The following is a 22,116-nucleotide window of genomic DNA, read 5'->3' on the forward strand; positions in this document are numbered from 1 at the left end:
GCATGAATGTGTGTAGTATGAATGAAATTTGAACATACTACATCTGCCATGTTGTCTCTGTCATGTGACTTATGTCGTTAGTAGTGTTGCTTAACAGCCATTCACAACTCCTCTCATGGGATATTAAAGTGTTCAAAGGATGCACTCACCAGAAACAGAAGGTTGGGTGTGGGTTTTTCTGTGGATTTCAACTCTGTGTCACTCAGAGGTCACTCAGAAGACGAAGGTCTGTTTCAGGATCACACAACCTCTGGCGTTATCTTCATTGGGCTCAAGCTGTGAGTTACAATGTGTTGTCTTTTCGAATATTAGTCTTGTGCTTACTGTCCCAAGTGACAATATTCTTCCTTAATTAGGATGCGTGCATGACCATAAAGTACTTAGCTGGGGGTTCCTAGACTGAATGGCATCCCAAATGGAAGATCCTCTGATTTAGGGTCCTGAGTGTTGATTCAGAATTCTATTAAATATTCTGTTTGAATGGATCATCTGCAAGATTAATTTGTGTCTGGTTCGCCCTCAAATCCTACACTACACAGCTCACATATTTTTTTAATGGAAGTAGGCTGGATAAATGGATATTTGGACACAGGGGCAGAGTGGAGATGGTTGGGGAGAGCTTGATGGCAGTGTGAATTTTTAAAACAACCTTAAAAAATGGTTCACAAACAACTAAACCAAATGAATACAACATTTGGGGAACATTCTGCATTTGGAAGAAACTAGGACAGTATTAGTCTCTACATTTATTTTATTTTTAGGCTTTTATGATATAAAATAACAGAAAAAAACAGAAGAGTTAAAATAGAAGCAGCCTTTTTTGTTGTTGATTTGAGACATTTCTGGGATTAGTGATGGTACTGTTATGGTACCATGGCAAAGTAACTGTTGCAGATAGTAGTACCATGGAATTTTCATACTACCATACTAAATGATAACCATATTCAGGTACCATGAGATGTATTTGCACTCTTGTTACAGACAAATTTTATTCAAATTAGTGGACATTGTGTGTTGAAAAATAACATTTCAAATAAAAACTAACAAATTCTATGTTGCAGTCTCTTTTGTAATTATACAAAGATTGAATGTGATGTATAAGTACATACATTGTGACATTAAACGTTCTGCTTTACTATCCAGCAAGCAAATTCTCCTATGACACTTAATAAACTAACATACCTCACACACTTTACATATTAAATGACCACAAAATGATTTTACATTATAAAAAATAATGGTGAGGTGCTTGCTACTTAAAGGGGTTAATAGATGGACAAATACATTAAGTTTTATCAATGTCAATTTTACATTTGTAAAAAAAAAAAAAATTTTAAAACTGCTGTAAGAAGCAATGAAACTTAATGAGTACTGAGTGCTTCATGAGTATATGTGGACTTAAATACAGAACTATGGGTAAGCACATGACAAAAACAACTAATGACAAAACAGATGTGGAGGTGGGTCTGGAACATGGCTTGGTGGCATACCTGGGCTGTGAAGCAGAGGCAGGTCTGGACTGTGGAGCAGAGGACAAGATCATGTAGAGTCAGTTTCCATGGCCACAGTAGAAGAGGCATGGGTGGCCACCTTGAATATAAGATGGCAGTAACCATCACCGGAAGCACCGAAGTCAGGCCAAGGACCTCTGGGACCACCAGACTTGGGGAAACTACCAGACTTGGGACGCTGGCGTGGCAGCCTTGATGGGAGAAGACTCTGGCGTGGTGGCCTTGACCTAAGAAGATTCTGGTGTGGTGGGTAGTATGAAATAATCTGCAATTCCCACAGTAAATAAGGAACTGCTCAGCAGCAGGGCATAGTCAATATTCGGCTAGAGCCGGAACAACAGGCATCAAGTAGTTTTACAAATCATTTAAGCAATTCCGAACACTGTCTTTCAATGCCACATCATTAAATCACACCTGGTAGAACAGTCCACAAAACTCGTCCACGCAATCCTCATTGGGACTAATTACTGATGTAGACGTAGTAAAGCAACTGCTGGGTTCATGGTGGGCCGGTTGTGTATTCTGTAATGCAGCTGGCATGAAGCAAATGAAGATGAGGGTGTAGAGAACTCAACTGCAGTTTTATTTTCAATGGTGATGATCCAAAAACAAAAACTATGAACTTAATCTAAGATGTGAAACAAAACATAAACAATGAGCTAGACAATAAATAAAATGGAACAGTGTAACATACTTCAATACACAACAAACAGCCACCTTGCACCTCAGAAACTTTGCTTAGCTATGGAACATGTTATATGTTTCTAATGCAGAAAAGTTAGTTCATGCATTTATGACCTCTAGACTTACTAGATTAGATTACTGTAGTGCATTACTAGCTGGTTGTCCTGCATCCTCAATAAACAAGCTACAATTAGACCAAAAGGTCAAGAAAGTATGATCATATAACACCAATTTTATCATCTCTACACTGGTTACCTATTAAGTTCCATATCAATTGTAAAGTACTGCTACTGCCCTAAATAGTTTAGCTCCTGTGTATTTAACTGATCTTCTATAGCCCTACAATCCATCAAGCTCTTTAAGATCACAAAACTCTGGGCTTCTAATAGTAAATATCCAAGTCCACCAGATGAGACTGGAATAGCCTGATAATGTTCAAGGTTCAGACTAAATCTAGAGAAACATCTCTTTTGCCAAGCATTCACATAATGTATCTCATATCCTTGTACTCCAGTTATATCAGATCAAATGCACATGATCTTTGCTTAATGTTATGAACAGCAGCTACGCTAATTATTCTCCATTTGCTTTTCTGTTTTATGCCCATCCCGAGGTAACTAGAGAGTACGTCAGCTCCAGTTTGGATCCAGCCTTTTATGAAGACTTCAGATGGCTTGACACTTGTGAAGAGATGTCACCAACTCCTGCGAGGACTTCAGATGATGCAAACTCTGGATCACCATGCACATTTCAACATTTTGCTATATATATCCATTGACAACATCTACGTGTGCACTAATAATGCAATTATTTCTCAGAATCAGAGTATCTTAATCACAGTAAGATGTGTAATGTGATTAAGGTGTTTACATGCCTGTTTATTGCAATTAAAATCGGCATACACTACCAAGTTTAATGCGATTGGTTACTACGATTAAGAGCTTAATTGCATTCGTTTGATTGAAGTATTGCGTTTACATGAGGTGAAGTTTAACTGCAATATTGCCAAAATTCCATTATAATCACATGAGGGTGCATGTAAACGCACTCATTGTTTCAATTACTACGTTGTTAGCTAACTGCGTGATTTGTAATGCTGACATGCATTTTCTGTATAGCTGCTTTGAAAAGATATGTATTGTGAAAAGCCCCATATAAATTTGAATTGAATTGAATTGAATTGAATTGAATGAAACATGGCAAACATGAGTGCTTAAATACATGACTTTGGGTAAGCACATAACTAAAACAAACAATGACAAAAGTGAACTGCTAAACAAGATAAAAAAAAATCAGAACAGATAACAAGATAAAAAACAATGATCCAATTAAAACATGACATGAGAAACAAGCTAAGGACCAACTAAGGACCAGCTTAAACCAGCTCAAACCATATAAGCCATACTTCAAAACATACATAACCAGCATATGCTGTTTTTTTGTTGTGACAATCATCAATTCAGTGACTTTGAATACGTTAAAGTGAATGAGAGTTGGGAACTAGAGAATCCATCATGCCTCTCTTACAAGACCTCAGTAAAGATGAATCTCAACTTGTTGTTTTAATGTTGACTTAACATTATAAAATGAATACTTATGATGCAAGTCATCCATCACACACTAGGAACCAAATTAACAAGTTAACCATATGTGATAAAGATTGTTTTCCTAAGGATTCATTTATTATTATTATTTTCATGATGAACAATGATAAAAAAAAAAAAATCCAAAGCAAAATTTCAATCCATTATAGCAGTATTGTTACTGTTTTTGAGCTTCTTTAATAGATGCTAAAAAGAAAAAAGATGGCTTATTCAAAATGCTAATAAATCAACCGAGTTGCCTCAAAAAAGACTGTCCCGTGTAATAAATTCTATATTACAGTTTTTATTAATTGCTTTGGAACGTTTTCTTAAACAGTCTTGGTTACACTTCATTTTAAGTCTTAACATTCATCTTAACATTCTCTAAACTACAAGTGCAATTGTCATATCTGTTTTATTTGACTATCACAACTTTTTCACAATATCACAAGTTTTTAATTTTTTTTATCATCACGTGAGCCTTACTAGTCAAAATGTTTAGATTTTAGATAACCCTAGGAATGTTTGTTACATACAAATTTAAATTTTGTCCTACTTTTTTGACACTGACTGTCCGATTTAACTTTTTAGATCCAGTTTTGAACAATAGGTAAATGTTTACAGGGAAAAGTCAATATGAACAAATCAGCTCAAATCAAATAATTAATTTATAGGGAATTATAAAGAGTCATTTAGTTTATGACCGAGCAACTGAATCGTCCAGCATTCATTTTCTCTGGCCATAATAAGCTCTTGTTGCGGATATGAATATTGTGAAAACACTAATTAATAGCTCGGTAACAAGATCGACAGTTTAAGACATTAAATTTACAAGCACAAACACAAGAAACTTTCTTTTAAAATCTACAAGAGACTTTATTGATTGTTAACACAAACTAATCTAACACAAACATGCACACACACACAAACATTCATACGTGTTGCAGAAAGAAAGGAAATGAGAGAGAAATAGTTTTAAGAGAGGTAATGAAATGATGAGCATTTCTAGCAAAATATGCATTTCGCAAGACCTAACCTGAACAAACCATGAATCACAGTAATTTAATGCTCCAGTTCAGCTTTAGAATCTGGAGATACTTGCTTGTCGACTTTAAAATGGGGATCTCCTTGTCGGCGTCCTTGGTTTGGAGAAAAGAGTTTTTCCGAGTCGATGATTTGTTACAGGATCTTTCAGGTCCAGATTGTGGTTAGGTAAAACCCAATCATGTTTGAGCATGCTGGCAAATGAAATTAAGTCTCTTGTAGTGGCTGGAGTTTAAAGTTGAGGCGGCAAAAGTCATTGGTTAAACTTTGCGGAAAAACATAACTTAGAACCTGCTTAGAACATGAGACTCTCTACGGAAAAGAAAGTTAAAGGTCCCGTTCTTCGTGATCCCAAGTTTCAAACTTTAGTTAGTGTGTAATGTTGTTGTTAGAGTATAAATAAAATCTGTAAAATTTTAAAGCTCAAAGTTCAATGCCAAGCGAGATATTTTATTTAACAGAAGTCGCCTACATCGAACGGCCAGTTTGGACTACATCCCTCTACTTCCTTCTTTAATGACGTCCCTAAAACAGTTTTTTGACTAACCTCCGCCCACAGGAATACACAAGAGTTGCGTTTGTAGAGTGTGTTTGTCGCCATGTTGTCGAAACGCTGTTATTTTCATCCCGCAGTCCAATCACCGGGTCTGATTCCGGCTCAAATTGATAGGGTAAAATTAAAGACATGTTTACAATAACACTGAGAGCGTGCATCTCCACGTTATGGTAAGAGGCGTGACTTTTCCGGGCACGGTGTGCTCAGAGCTGTCTAATCACAACACAGGAACCGCTGGCACAATCAGAACTCGTTACGTATTTCTGAAGGAAGGACTTCATAGAACAAGGAAGTCATCAGCCCGTTTTTATGACAGTGGAAACAGCGGTATACAGATAAGTAAATGATGTGAAAAATACTGTGTTTTTTTACACGCGAGACATGAACACATGTTATATTGCACACTATAAACACAATCAAAGCTTCAAAAAACCACGAAAAACGGGACCTTTAAAGTAAAAGAAAAGGAAAGTGAGCAAAGTTGGATGGCTTGAATGAGCTGCTTGTCTGTCCTTTGTCTTAAGCCAAATTCTTCTTTGTTCAAGGATTAGTTACTTCTCTGGTCTCCATCTTCATCTTAGTCTTCTATTGTCTTGTGATATGACTATTTTAAAAACATAGGTGTTTGTCCCACCTCTTTGAGGAGTTATGACCAATCAGGTATTGTCTTGTTTCAAAGGTGGCTTTTCTCCACCCCAATCATAAACTGAGTGTTACCTCTGGCCTCTGGAACTGCCGGTCTCGGCAGAGAGTACTGTTTAAACATGATTTCTATTAAATGGAATATGATACATTTTACACAGATTTCATTCAAGCCATGATTTGAATGGAAAATGGAGATTTAGATACATATCAAACAAGAAATACTTTCATTCAACCATTCAATAGTTATACAGTTACATGAGTTGTGGGTGTTCTAAAACATAACTGGTCACATGTAGCATATGTAGACGTGATATAAAATTTATGCAATTAAAAGATGTTTGATAAGTCAGTTTCAAATTGTTTGGAACAATTTGATACAGTTTGTGTCTTTGTGGGTTCTTCTGTGACATTCAAAGGTCACTCAGAGAACAGGTCTGCAATGTCGCAGTCTCTTTTGATCTGGAGATCAAAGACTCTTAATCCTCTTGGGCTTAAATTGTGTTTGGTTTATGGTTTAAAAGTTTGCCACCTTTCCTTCAGTCAGGAAGCATGGGTGCCATAAAAGTACCTAGCAGGGGGTTGTTCTGTAGATGGACTAGAGCTGAAAATTAGATTCTCTGAGCTTGGGTTTCTGGATTAATGTTTTGAAAGAATCATCTGAATGATTCATTTATCTGATTCATTTATCTGGTTCATGAACGGTTCCCACATGTAGTACACAGAAAAAAAAAATATGCACAGTTGTAGCAATCCATTACATGTAAACCAAAAATATTCATGTGAAATACATGTATGTTGATACATTTTGATAATTAAATGGATTATTTTGTATGTGCTGACTCATATGATGAAAAAGAAGTTGTGAGGAGTGTGACAATTTCAATAAATCAACTCATCAGTTTTGATCAGCAAACCATGTGTATTTATTTATTGTGCATATTGTAGACAATTGTTCCTACTTTTCTGCATGTGCCAAAAATGCATGGAATTTGGTTAAATGAATTAGAAATTCACATCTGGTGTGAACAAGAAACTAAAACTGTTCTGAGAAAGTGTATTGAACCCAAAACAATTGAGAAAAATAGTAAATGCGTGACATAACTGCATTTTTTTACACAGGAGTTATCTTGTGATTCAAACTGTCCTTATCTTTAGGGATGTTGTTGTGGGCTTGCAAGAAGTTAGGATGTGCAAGATCAGTGTAATAAGAGGCCAGAGCACCTGCCTTGAATGGATGTTCTCTCCCCAGCATATACATTGAAATGTCCCCCAAAGGTAGTGAGGAGCTGGTGACCCTAAGTATGGCAGGGGAAGTGATTTTAGATGCATCTGTGGATTGAGAACAGGACTGGGACCATTGTTTTCTGTAATGGTAACTTGGAATGCTGGTGTAGAGGGAGGGGGAGGGGGGAGGGGCAGTTTTAATAACCTGAAAGTGCTTGAAATTAACCTCTTTGTTCTTTTCAATGTAGATGTTAACTGCCAACACACCTATGGCCTCAGCCACAATGAAGGAGAGTACACCTGAGTAGAAGGACCATCCATAGCTGTATACGTTTTTCTTATCTTCTCCTTTCTTGTCACTAGGGTCTCCGGCATTACTAGAGATGTAAACGATGATGCCGATGATATTGCTGAGACCTGATGAAAGGTAACAATAATAAGCTTCTAATTAGATAATGCACATTGCCATCACCTGGTCAAGTCATAACTAAATGTTTTCTCAATTCCAAGTTGAGAATCATTCATTCTCTTCTACTTGAGAATCATCAATTCTCTTCTGATAATGTCTCCTACAATCATGCAAAAGATCCATTTTGAAAATCCATCATTGTAAAGTTTTAGTGAATTAATGTAATACAAAAGTATGAAGCATTAATCAAGCAAATTGAGAAGTGCATGTTATTGTAACATTTAGTCCTCAGGATGAAGATTGATCCAAGAGACAAAGATAATCCAATAGTGAAGAAACTCAAATGACACAGCAATGTAAAACACAACAATACCGGACAATGAATGGGAACTGAAGAGGAACATAAATACACAGTGATGAACTCAAAGACTAAAAGTTGATCAAATTAATGAGTAACCATGGTGGCAAACGACTGGCAGAAACAAAGAAACACAGGAAACAGGTAACAAAATAAGCAAACTAAAAGTTCTTGAAAATAAAACTAAGGCAGACTAAACTGAATGTAATTGTGACAGAACACCCCGCTCCGAGAAGGCGTTACACCATAATATGATTTAAGAGGTGGTTCAGTAGTAACCAGGATAGAAGCCCACAGTGGAGTCAACAGAGGGAGGAGCCATGGTGGAAACTTTGCTGACAACACCCGGGGGACGACTGACGGATTAGAAGCTGATGGTAGTGGAACCCTGGGTGCAGACAGAGAGTAGATGGGATCAGGTGACATGATGGCACAGGAGGCCGAGGCGGAGCCGTAGTGATGAGCGACTGAGGTGGAGCCAGAGTGCCTGAGGGCCAAGCGGAGCTGGAGGGAAGTTGGAGCCCGGTGCAGCCGAAGGGGTGGAGAGACAGAGCACAGTGGACGGCTCATAAGTCGGTGGTGCAGGCAGAGTGACACCTGACAAAGGTGGAGCTGGAGGGACGAGGGAACCCGGTGGAGTTGGAAGGACGATAGTATCTGGTGGAGCTGAGAGAGGGAGGAACCAAGGTGGAGCCGACAGGTCATGGACCAAGGTGGAATAACGGGATTAGCGGCTGGAGGCGGAGCTAGGGATCCACCTGCCTGAGCAACGCTGGAGACCGGAAGACCTGAGGCTTATCCACACAACAGAATGGTGTTAGAGGAGAAGTCAATGGCTTAGACTTGATACAGGGCAACAAACCAGACTTTATGCTGAGCAGGACCAGCAGCAATGAAGACACAGATGATTTCGATCTGAGCAGGTCCAGCTGCGATGATGAAGACTCAGGAAACTTGGTGGAACAGTGACGATGACAACACCACTTAGTGCTGGATGGGACAGGAGACTCAGGATAACATCCGTATCTAAATGATTATAATAATTATATTTCATAGAGGCCAGTTTTAGATCACCCTCAGTGGCAGGATTGTGGTCGGGGTTTTCCTCCATTCCCTCCTTTTGCACTAAAAATCCCACTGTGATGCACGGTGGCGGCTCATACACTTGGTCAGACTCAAATTGGGGCTCGGGCTCTGTCCTTGTTTCAGAAGGCGGTCTGGCGGAAGCTAGATATTTTACTTTATAACTTGTTAAATATTGATATTTTTTTACACAAACGCATTGCTTTGCTTTGCTTCAGAAGCCCTTTATTAATCCCCGGAGCCATGTGGAGTATACGTTTATGATGGATGGATGAAGATGGAAGCACTTTCTTCAGCTCATACTCATGACCCGTTCACTGCCATTATAAAGCTCAGATGCATCAGGACATTTATTAAAATATCTCTGATTGTGTTCATCAGAAAGAAGAAAGTCATATACACCTAGGATGGCTTGAGGGTGAGTAAAGCTTGGGGTAAATTTCATTTGAAAGAAATGTCCGTGCTAGGGGTTGACAGCTGGCTGGGCTCTGGATTCCGCTCTGTGAGGTCCACTGGATAATTTTGAGCAGGCAGGGTTGGGATTATTATAGCTGGTTCGGAGCAGGCTTCCTCCTCTACAATAAGTGAAGAACCAGCCACACACAGGGCATACTCGATATATAGAAATAATGAGCAGTTGTCGTTCCCCGCAATCATTATTTGGAGCACTTCATCATTAAGCCTGCTCCAAAAATGCATTTTTTAAGTGCACTCGTCCCAACATACCTGATAGCATAGTTCAAGGAATTCATCCACAAAATCCTCCAATAGCCATGCTCCTTGATATAAGGACTGGAGTTGCTCCTCTGCATAATCCATTTTCTTTTTTGATCAAGTATTCTGTAACGTTTAGTTCACAGGATGAAGAAGATAGACTAAGTAATTCAAATAGAAATTGTGTTTATTAATCCAAGAGACACAGGTAATCCAAGAGTGAAGAAACTCAAATGGCACACCGTGTAAAACACAACAACACAACAATATGGGAACAATGAATGGGAACTGAAGAGGAACATAAATATACAGTGATGATGAACTCAAAGACTAAAAGGTGATCTAATTATTGAGTAACCATGGTGACAAATGACTAGCAGGCGCAAAGAAACAAAGAATCAGGTAGCACAAGATGAGCAAACTAAAAGTCCTTGAAAATAAAACTAAGACAGACTAAACTGAATGTAAATGTGACAGTTACAGGTATGTCTATATTTTTGATCATCACAACTTATGCATATGAAATTGGAAAAAATGATTAAAACTAAAATTGGCAAAATATGTTTTACATTATAGCATGCATGCATTTATGGCAACACTGCTTTTTCAATTAAAATACATTAATATGCTTTGCTAAAATTATGATTTGTGTTTGGAGACTCATCAGGGATTCTCTTCTGAAACACTAGAACTGGCTGAATGTTAAGGTTACTGGCAAGCATTGTACCTGCAGATACAAAAAGGATTCCTGCACTCAGAATAATGCTATTTCTGCTGCTGTAAACATGGCCCACCCCGACACAAAGTCCCCCCAAGAGAAGCAGGATGGTACTCAGGATGGGGAAGAGACTGGATGCCCGCACCAATCCTGCAACACACAAAGGCATCTTACTGTATGTAAACAGACTTTTAACCTGAAATGTGCCACCAGCTTCTCATTGTAGATATGCCTAAAACGAAAGCAAATTTTCATATATGTGCATACACTAGCCAACATTATTATAGAAATGTCATATTGAAACAACTGGGCTAAAAAATAATAATATATATGACATATATAATCATAATTTAATCTTTGGTGGAATTTAATCAAGTGATGGAATATTATTTTGAATCGTTCTTTGAATGTTATAAAGAAAATGAACTCACGGAGGATGTACTCTGAACTGTCGGTGTCATAGTCATTATCCACAGAAAAATGATTGATCCAGTAGCAGCTCCCATTGTTGATCCCTGTGCCAAACATAAGTGCTGCTGAATTTTATATAAAGATTGCATTACCTTATAAGATCAATTTTAAGTTAATTTTCTTCCTTGTTTTTTTTTTTCAGGATGAATCTTAAAAAGCTTAAACTAACTTCCTTCCTTCAGTACTAAGAATATATTATATATTTTATGTGCTCTCTCTTTTGCTTGACCTTACTCTAAAATATCCCTTAATGTATGCAAATTTACATGTAACTGTTAAATATCTGTACCACAGGTATATTCTTGTTGAGGTCTTTAAACCATCATGTTTTATTATCAATTGCTCATGCTTGTGACATTCTTTAAAGGCTCATGAATAGACAGATATATTAAAGCTGCTCTCCGCGATTTTGGCCCTCTAGCGGTTAATAAACAGAACTGCACGCGTCTTGCGGAGGAAAATTCTAGCCGGAGCTACTTTTCTCCGTGTATGTCTCATAGACTGTAAAAAAATATGGACGTAGTGTCACCCATAGAGTTCTGAACAGCAGTTTTGACGTAAATGAGGCCACGGCCATCTTAGCTGCGTGTCACCGCACGTCACTCCCGGATAACTGAAAATGGGCAAAGAGGCGGGGAGGTGGTTTGAGCTGATATGACTGGTTGCTGAAACCACGCCTGTCTAGCTTGACATGACCATGTTAGCAGGCAAAGGACCTATCTAGGATAAAATATTAATGAAGATGAGTTTTATCATCAGAACGTTCTAAAGGTTTACTGTCAATCTACAGTGTTTTTTTAAGATATAGATCCTCCAACACTAGTAGTGTTGGGTGTGCAAATAACAACATGGAAAATCAAATGGGACTTCATACCTTAATAATGAAATAGAGATCGCGAGATGAATCCAATCTGTGGCACTTGGGTAAAATATGAGTGTCCATTGCAAAACAAAAAAACATGTCACATTTCTTCTGAATGATCTCTGTCATCGTTCTTCAAGAAAGGATGCAATCTGAACAGCCTTTATGTTGAAAAAATGTATACGATCGTATCTAACAAACAAATGAGCCTGTGTCCAAAGTATATATTTTTTTTAAAATAGTGCTGCAGTTTTAGTTATAATATCCAAGCAGTGCTGTCGGATTTTGATATCCTCCCGCCCTTGTCATTGTAGTAAATCTCACAACCAAAACTTTCAGCCAATGCCACGATCCAACAACGTGTGTTCTGTTTCTTCCGCATGCATGCACATCTACACAGACACATATCAGTCTCGAATATTATGCAGCAAGCCATATTTTATAATTGTATAAAATAATCGAGAAAAAAAATGGCTGAGATGCCAAATTCAGCGGCAGCTGAGGTAAAGTGACAGCTCACAGACTGTAGCACAATCTATCTTTCACTCAAGTGACCATGCCCTTAATTATGCAGAACTTTAAGGCTTAATATAATTTAAACGGATAAGTTATAAAAAAATTCACCCCCCTCAGAGTTGTCATGAAGGGCAAAAATAGCAGTATAGACCAAAACCACAATTTGAACCAACTTGTAAACATGTTTTTTTTCTGCTATAAACTTGACCAATTTAACATGGGACTCTATAGACCCTTTTACAGCACACGTGATCAAATAGTTGCGCGCGCATTTTGGCAATGGAAGTGGTGTTGTTGCCTATTGGTTTTAACGTGTTAGCAACTCTGAAAGTTTTTCAGGGCTCTCAGGTGTAACGCACTGAGCGTGACAGTCACTCATTTCGGTCTTTTGTCACGCACTCCCACCACACATTGTATTTCGCACGCAGAAAAACTATTTTTCATATATTTAATATGCCGCTGCGCCGGGCAGGAATCAAGCGCGTCTCCCCTGGCCTGCCACTTATCAGCCAATCAAAAAAAGAAAGAGGCTACACAGTAGCCAATCAGAAAATAGCACTATTGTATCTGGGTAATTTAAACCAACAACCAATGAAAAAAAAGCATATCCTGGAATTGTTCACCATCATCCTCGTTCACCCACAGAGGAAAACACTGGAGCTCTGAGCATCAATTTGAGCACAGAGTAAGTCATGATCTCCTATTTTAATGTTACAACAAATTCACAGCTTGTTTGACACAAACAATGACAACTTGACTGCTGTTAGAGAATGTTTCCCAGATAATCAGCATCAGTTTTTTATGAGTTTCTGAACTTAGTCAACAGTTTTACAGCTTGTTCACTGAAAACACCTGAGGGCTGTTTCATAAAAGATGCTCAGAAAAGCGAGGATTAAACTCCAAAACCTGACTTGAATTAACCTAACAAATGAGTCTGGGCTAAAACGGTTTCATAAAAGGTAATTGAAGTTCACGCAGTCCCGCTAATTCGATCCAGGTTCACATAGTCAAGATAATTTCGCATGCACGTTTTTTTTAAGCAGCCCTAGAGGTCGATCATGGATCAAATCGATCCACCACAGGAAAGGGCATACATTTTGTGCTATTTTATGCGTTTGAGACATGGTGTTTTCCTCAGTGCATAACTTACTTTTCACAAGTTTATTCTCCATCTGTAAATGTTAGAAAGTAATGCAAATATTTCCATTTTGCAGCTAAACTTCACAGTGAATGAGCGCTGCTGAGCGCATGCGCACTAAACAGACGGAATGCAATAGAAGCAATAATTCTAAAATATACATTTTGCTAAAATATTTGATGTTGGACATTAAATATGCCTTATGTACAAGTTTAAATCTACAAGTATGTGTATTTTTTATCAGGGTATCTGCACATTTTTTAACAGCAAATTTAATAACTTTTAAGACCTTTTTAAGTCCTCTAAAAGGAAAATTTAAGACTTTACCTCAACAAAAAAAAAAAAAAACAGGAAAATGTTCAGTGCGACAACACAGAATGATGTGGCGAAGCATTAGCGTGGCACAACTCACCAGAGCCATGCTCAAGACAGGTCAAAGGGACGCAAAAACTTTTATACCAAGTGCCGATTGACCTTACAACCCTGACACGGTTGACTATGTATAAACTATCAGCCTTTAAGGTACTTAAGGTAATTTCTAAATTCTGGCCCCTCATAGCAGTTTAGCCCCAGGACATTGCAAAAGCCCACAAATACACAAAAGTTAAAGTATTCGTCATACTTGATCTAAATTATGGGTAAATGTGGCTGCCAAATAGCCTTGAGCTGGGTTTGGGGGTTCTCCCCCAAGAAAATGTTGTTCAGGGTCTGATTAGTGTTTTCTATGTCATTTCAGACACAGATAAATGCAAGCACATTCAATAATATATGCATAGATAGACCTAATGAATGAAGATCCAGTCAGACAATTGTAGGAAAGATCAGGATCAGAAATGCATTTAAAAGTGCTTTGTTCAGCTACTAGCCTACTTTCAGTGCTGTGAAGACATCAAACTTCCAATATGGTCAACAATGGGATTAATGCCAATCTGGCAATCCAAGATATACATGTATAACAGTATACAAACTAGTGTTGTCACGGTACCAAAATTCCAGTAGTCGGTGCCGATACCATGAAAATTTACGGTTCTCGGTACCAATTTCGGTACCACAGCAGAATCTGCTAGAACTATTTTACTTTTTTATGTAGCCTATTTTAAAAGCATTAAATATGATTTGAAGAGTGTGTATGTTTGTGTGTATATATAGGCAACCTCATTTAAATACATTTTGAAATTTGCTGTTTTTTTCAACAGGGATAACAGACGTGCGTGTTTATTTTAGCTATTCTGTCAATGAAACAACACACTAGCCTGTAAAACTATGAAATAAATATTGGTAAATAATGGTAACCTATAAGAAAGTTAAATATTATTTAAAAAAAAAACATCTGTTTTTTATTTCCACACAAAGATGCGTCATATAGCCAAACCCTTATGAAAAACTAGTATACTTTAAGTTCATTTGATCAAGTATACTAAAGTAATGTTCAAGTATACTTTATGTAGTAAGTATAATATCAATGTACTAGTAGTAAACTTGTAAGTGTACTATTTTAATACCGCTTGGGACTAAATTGGCCCAATTGAAGTATACGTTTAAGTGTACTATAAGTGTAACAGTAGTAAACTTTAACTAGTTCACATTTGTACTGCATCTGTACTAAAAGTGAACTTATACTAGTATATTAGTAGTTTACTATTTTAATACTAGTAGTAGCTACATTTTTAGTATACGAAAGTACACTTTGAAATATACTCTCAGTAAACTGCTAGTTTAGTGCAAGTATACTTTTAAGTTTTCTGTAAGTGAACATGACATCACACTTATAGTTTACTTTTTATATATTATTTTTGCACTTTAAGCATACTTCTATGTTCCTGTTCCTGTGCAGTGTTAAATTAACTCTCCAGGGAGTACATGAGTAAATATATATATATATATATAAATATATATATAAATATATATATATATATAAATATATAAATATATATATATATATATATATATATATATATATATATATATATATATAGATATATATATATATATATTTATATATATATTTTTATATATATATATTTATAGATAGATATATATATATATATATATATATATATATATATATATATATATATATATATATATATATATATATATATATATATATATATATGAGCTGTATATATATATTTATATAGCAGCACAAGCTCTGCTTTATCAACATAATCTGAAGGATTTCACAAACAGTTGTTCTGAGCAAAAAAAAAAAAAAAAAAAATATATATATATATATATATATATATATATATATATATATATATATATATATATATATATATATATATATATATATATATATATATATATATTTATATATATATATATTTATATATATATATATATATATATATTTTTTTTTTTTTTTTTTTTTGCTCAGAACAACTGTTTGTGAAATCCTTCAGATTATGTTGATAAAGCAGAGCTTGTGCTGCTGTAATCAATAATGTAAATCTAACTCAAAGATTGGACTCTAAATGAGTTCAGATATTCAGATCAAATAATGATTATGTAAAAACATAACCAACACCACCTGACCATTTTTTCCACTTGTTTGTCTGGATGTTATAACTCAGTTAAAACAGCCCAAACAAAATTTTATTTTAAAAAGTCAAGGGTCAAGAGCTCAACTAAAACAAACACTCATCTCCACGATGGTGGCTTAAAAATTGTGATTTTCTCCTTTGGTGATTCTGCTTGTTATCATCAGGTGTCTTCAATAATGCTCAATCATCACTCAATTAATCACTTAATTATCTCATTAACTTTAACACTCTTGAGTATGGTCTCACATGTACTCCCTGGAGAGTTAATTTAACACTGCAGTTTTTGCTGTGTAGTATTAAAATAGTAAACTACTGGTATACTAGTATAAGTTCACTTTTAGTACAGATGCAGTACAAATGAGAAATGTAGCTGTGAACTAGTCAAAGTTTACTACTGTTACACTTATAGTACACTTAAACGTATACTTCAATTGGGCCAATTTAGTCCCAAGCGGTATTAAAATAGTACACTTACAAGTTTACTACTAGTACATTGATATTATACTTACTACATAAAGTATACTTAAAAAATATACTTGAACATTACTTTAGTATACTTGATCAAATTAACTTGAAGTATACTAGTTTTTCGTAAGGGAAGTCCCGTTATTAGTCTTTGATATAGCTACCGCTCTGCACTTGAGAGGGATGTGGGACACGAGCAGGAAAGAGATATAATAATATCTCTATAATAATATCTTAATGTTATCTCCTGATGTAAGCAACTGACACTTGTTGTAAAAGGTCTGAAGAGCGAGTTTTATCCTCCGCAGGGGCAAGACATTCAGGCTATATATGTTTGATTTAGCGCTGCCAGAGAAAACGAAAGTAAAAATTACCGGCGTGTGTGAAACGCGCTATACAAACAAACTTAACGCGCCTTATATAGTCTAATAACAAGCACAAACTGTGTTAAATAGAAATTGACGTGCAAGCAAAAAGGTTTCTGTTCTACGGTGTATTTTCTACTTTACCACAGTAATGAATGAATAGCCTATAATAGGCCTAAATGCGAACAAAAGAAAGAAACGTGCGTGAGTGAAGATTTGGGAAAAGAAACAGATTCCATGTTCAGCGGAATAACCAATGGAATATTGTTAAATTCTCTGATAATCTGACCAGATCGCGATTCGCAAAACAACAAACGCTTAAATGTATAAACTCACGTAGCCTCTCTCATTCGGCATTAATCGAAATGTTTCCATTGCTGCGATGTTACTTTTAATTGCTAACCTATTATTTCACATAGGCTACTTCTTGTGCTTCTCTGCTTTCATGTGTGAATCGAGCGCTATGTGGCCCACTGTCCCCAGCTTCACAGTCTTTTTCTTCATGATTACTGGCTGTTTTCTTCAGCCACCCCCGATACTTTTCGTCCTCCAACCAGTTGTCATCAAACAAACATTTGCCCATGCTGCGATTTCGCAAAATGCCGTGGTGGCGAACCATCAACGCAACGCATTCATCAATCACTTACTCGTATATCACCTATGGAATGATGCAGGTTGCACCCACGAAGTGCTGCCACCAAATGTTGCGCTGTTCAAATTGCGGTTGAAAAAATAAATAAAAATGACGAGTCGGACATGAAATTTAAGATCCCACATGAAATTTAAGACCTCCTTATGGAAAATTCCAGAATTCAAGACATTTTCAGACCTTAAAAATCGAAAATTTTATTTAAGACGTTTCAAGACTTTTTAAGGACCCGCGGGGAGCCTGTTTATGATAGTAACTGTAAAGGGTGTACAATGGTACAATTACTATTGTAATGCGGTAAATCAATATACTTTGGGACAATTACTGAGTTTAGATTCATCTTACCAATTAAAATTATATATAAACTTATATATAAAATTCAGGTTGATTAGGACACTTTTTCCCAGTCATTTCAATAGCAAAAAGTTTCACAATCAACCTGAATTCACTATATATATATATATATATATATATATAGCCTATATATATATATATATATATATATATATTTCTGTGTTACTTTTGCTATATTTTCACACTTAAAACAATGATTTGGTAATCCTCTTGTACTCTTCTGTGCTAAGATATAAGACTCCTGACAGTTCTCTCCCAAGTGCTTCCATTGTTGTCAGTATTAAGTCTGAGAATGATTCAGAGTTTTAAGAAATTACTTCTCTTTAAATGTTTTGGTTCATCATACTTACCTTTTAATAATAATAATAAAAAATGCTACTTAGTCCAATATTTGTTTTTTTTATTCAGCACTATTTAGTAAATGTGTGTGTATTAAATAATATATATATATATATATATATATATATATATATATATATATATATATATATATATATATATGTTAATATAGTCAAAAAATTGTATGTGAGAGAGTCAGCTGTAACATCATTGCTTTCCTATTGGTCAGTGTTAGAGAAGCTCAGCTTAGCCTGACAGTTAGCCTGCTCCAGACCAGGCTCGTTTCCCAGCATAAGTTGCCAGGGTAACTGAGTTTGAACTAATTTAAGTTTGTTTTATGAAACAGAATTCGCTGACAAAAAGTCTGACTAAGTAAAATAAGCCTGGCTTGTTTTCTAATCTTATTTTATGAAACAGCCTTCTGCTCAGTAGTCTAGACCTAGTTATATTTTCGTTATCACATGATGACTGACATTTTGTCACATTAAACATCTCTCTCTCCAAAAAGGCTTAATAATTACATCGTCGATGTTATTGGTCACTTTAAAAATCATGTCATGTTGTTGGATATTTATCATTCTTCCTGTCTTTAAAACTTGAGAGTTATGTATATATATCTGGCCACTGTATTTGGCCATCTGCTAACGTCTTCTATCCACTCGACTACACGGATCTGATAGCCGGATATACCATTTGATAAAGTCAACTTTTTAAAATAACTGCATCTGTCTGTGTTGCTTAATCCGCTCGCGAAGCTGTAGATATATATATCACTTTCGGAGTTGCTAACACGTTAGGACCTATGGGGAACAACACCACTTCCGTTGCCAAAATGCGCGCGCATACGTTGCTACGTCATCATTGTGTACAAACCTTTTTTTACAGTCTATGGTACAAACCGGTACAAACCCGTACAAACCATAGACAGTAAAAGGGTCTATGAGATTCTGCTCTCTTTTGGAGCCTGTCCCTAGCGGCTAGTCGATGAATCGCAGTTTAAGTTACTTCCGTATTGGCTTCACGAGAGAAAGAGGGAGGTTGCCGCTTGGTATGTCTATGGCGAGTCACGCAGTTACTGTGATACTCTGCGGCGAGTCCAACCAATCTGGTCTGAAATAGTCCGAATATAAACACTTATTATAAGTGTACCATAATGATTCAGGATAAGACAAAAACACGGTTTGGAAAATGGATTAATTTTGTATATTCTCATTATATAATATTTTGTAAATCTTTAACACAAAAAAGTTGCGGACTGCAGCTTTAAAAATTAACAATCTTTACAGAACAGAATTAAAATTTTCAAATAAACAACCAATATTATGGGGGTGAAATACAAACAATTCCTTGGAATATTCATCTCAGTATCTTGCAGAAAATGTAATCTATTTGTTTATCAATGTTTTGAAAAGGATCCCTGTAAAAGCAAATGAAAGAGCCTCTGCAGTCTAGCCTCCTAGAATACAGTCTCCTTAATAGACAAGAGAAAGATTTTGAGAGTATTTGAGGTTATTTTATTTTATTTATTTTTAAGGATTTGAACTTCAAATGCACCAGCATTATAAGGAAGGCAGGATTTAAATATTACTATTTTTGAATACTGCTAGTGAGTACATAGTTTATTATATGAATTTATTACTATTTTAGTAACTATATTTATTGAGATTATTTAGTTATTAACATAAAATGTTAAAATATTAACATCATTTAGTTATTAACATAATTTAATGTAATAGTGTATCTATTAACCATATTTAGAAATAGGAGTGACTTGGCAGAATGTATTAATTCAATACATTCTTTCTTTGTGAATAGTGTGTCTTAAATTACTTGACCAAGGAATCATTGGAAAGCATTTAATAAGACCAATTAACTGTTATAGATAATTTTTTTTTTTTTTTTTTTTTTTTTTTGACAAATAACAAAAAAGTTGAACAATCTAGTGATATTAAAATCTGCCCGTCCATTTACCTTCGATACAGCAGACCCTCCAAAGTCCAGAATGCGTGAGATCTCCTCGTGTTTTCTTAGACTGCAGCAAGGTTTGGGTTTCATCTGTTGCGTTTCTGGTCGTGTTACAGATGTGTGCTCTAGAGTAGAGCCAGTAGTCGGTCCCGATAGCGACAGACATCAGGCTGATCGCTACGAACGCGCCCAGGCTCGTCAAAACAATCTGAACTCCACGATCACGCCAAGCCATGACACCGTAGGCTAGACTGAAATGATCGCATCAAGAGAACTTCACAGCACATTTAACCTATCTCTGTTGCGTGTTCAAATTCAGCCACGCATGGTTAATCAAACTTTTTTGGATGGAAACTACAACACGGGGGGGAAAAGAATCCGCGACATTTACCGTGCTGCAGGTGCCGCTATCTTATTCAAATTTATGTATTGCTAAATGTAAGAATATAACACGAAAGACGAGAGGCTGCATTTAATAAGGCTAGATGAAAAAAAATTGCCTTTATAAAGTTTAAAACGCCACAACAATCATTTTAAGGGGCCATATACAAATATGCAGATTTAAGTAGGCTAACTGACAGGAAACTTGCTTCAGAATAAATGACATTTACAACAAAAAAATATAAACTTTACTAGATATACAATGTTATTGTGTCATCATCACAGTATTTGAAAAGTGAGTCACCAGCTGAGGAGAGTGAGTCGCCCCTGCTTTACAACCTCAATTCCAGAAAAGTTGGGACATTTTGTAAAATGCAATAAAATGTATAATCTGTGACTTGTTTATTCTCTTTAACATTTATTTAACTGACAAAAGTATAAGAAAAGATTTCCAATGTTTTTACTGAACAACTTTATTGTGTTTTGTAAGTATAAACATATTTACATTTTTATGGCTGCAACACTCCAAAAAAGTTGGGAAACAAGCATGTTTCACACTTGTGACACATCACCTTTCCTTTCAATTACAATTTTTAATCATTTGGGAATTAAAGATACTAATTGTTCCAATTTTGCTATTGTTTTTTTTTTTTTTTTACCCAATCTCACCTGATATAAGACATCTGCTCAACAGTCTGTTGTTGTCATTGTCTGATTCTGCTTTTCATGGTGGGCCATAGGCCTACAAGAGACAGATCTGAACTGCAGACAGGCAGTCAGGCACATCTAAAATATGGTGTAGAGTTTCTAGAAACCACTCTGATGAAGCTATCATGTGCAGAATGAGGCCTGGCATTGTCTTGCTTCCCAGAAAAGATATAATTTTAATGGCAGTTTATGTCTCTGTACAATCCAAATATATGCCACCACGTCAATGGTACCTGCACACATATGTAAGTCACTCATGCCGTTTACACTGATGCACCCCCATACCATAACAGATGTTTGCTTTTGCATCTGTCACTGATGAAAATCTGGATGGTCCCTTTCATCTAACTCAAGCTTAAACATGGACTCGTCAAACTGTGTTAAGTGACAAAGGTTTTCCAAAGTACTCCTGAGCACATGTGGCTATATTTAACATAGCAGCATGATGGTTTCTCATGCAGTGCCAACTGTGGGCTCAAAGGTCATGCACTATGGAGGGCCGGAAGGTCCGAAAATAAGACTAATGACTTGTCACGGGAAATCACTATACCCAGTGGCTACTGCGTTTCCCACTGATAGGCCAGCGGTGGACATGTATACCCACTATCCTCACACAGCAGGCGACTAACTTTCCTCACACAGCGGGCGACTCACTTTCCACACACGGTGGACGACTTGCTCTCCTCAGCTGGCAACTCACCCTCCTCAAGTACATTGACTGAATATTAAAATCTATCCCCTTTTCAAATACTGTGATGACACAATAACTAACATCGTACATCTAGTAAAGTGTATATTTTTTGTTTTGTAAATGTAATTTATTCTGAA

At 36.2% G+C, this 22,116-nt stretch overlaps 1 protein-coding gene across 1 annotated transcript; it reads right to left on the minus strand.

Annotated features, from left to right (window-relative positions):
• Window positions 1-7,028: 7,028 nt before the first annotated feature.
• cacng4a (calcium channel, voltage-dependent, gamma subunit 4a) lies at window positions 7,029-20,670 on the minus strand. The gene is made up of 4 exons (XM_067373432.1): window positions 20,206-20,670; window positions 10,961-11,044; window positions 10,539-10,679; window positions 7,029-7,664 (listed from the first exon to the last, which is right to left on the minus strand). The coding sequence occupies exons 1-4, from the start codon at window positions 20,432-20,434 to the stop codon at window positions 7,135-7,137; spliced, it is 984 nt and encodes a 327-aa protein (XP_067229533.1). The 5' UTR covers window positions 20,435-20,670; the 3' UTR covers window positions 7,029-7,134.
• Window positions 20,671-22,116: the final 1,446 nt, after the last annotated feature.

This window comes from Chanodichthys erythropterus, chromosome 21 (genome assembly GCF_024489055.1).
Source record: "Chanodichthys erythropterus isolate Z2021 chromosome 21, ASM2448905v1, whole genome shotgun sequence".
Taxonomy (NCBI): domain Eukaryota; kingdom Metazoa; phylum Chordata; class Actinopteri; order Cypriniformes; family Xenocyprididae; genus Chanodichthys; species Chanodichthys erythropterus.

Coding starts and splice junctions, on each gene's coding strand:
- cacng4a (XM_067373432.1), bottom strand. CDS start 20,434: ATGGCTTGGCGTGATCGTGGAGTTCAGATTGTTTTGACGAGCCTGGGC. Junction 10,680..10,960: donor CAGTTCAGAGTACATCCTCC/GTGAGTTCATTT, acceptor TGTGTGTTGCAG/GATTGGTGCGGGCATCCAGT. Junction 7,665..10,538: donor AATCCTTTTTGTATCTGCAG/GTACAATGCTTG, acceptor ACCTTTCATCAG/GTCTCAGCAATATCATCGGC.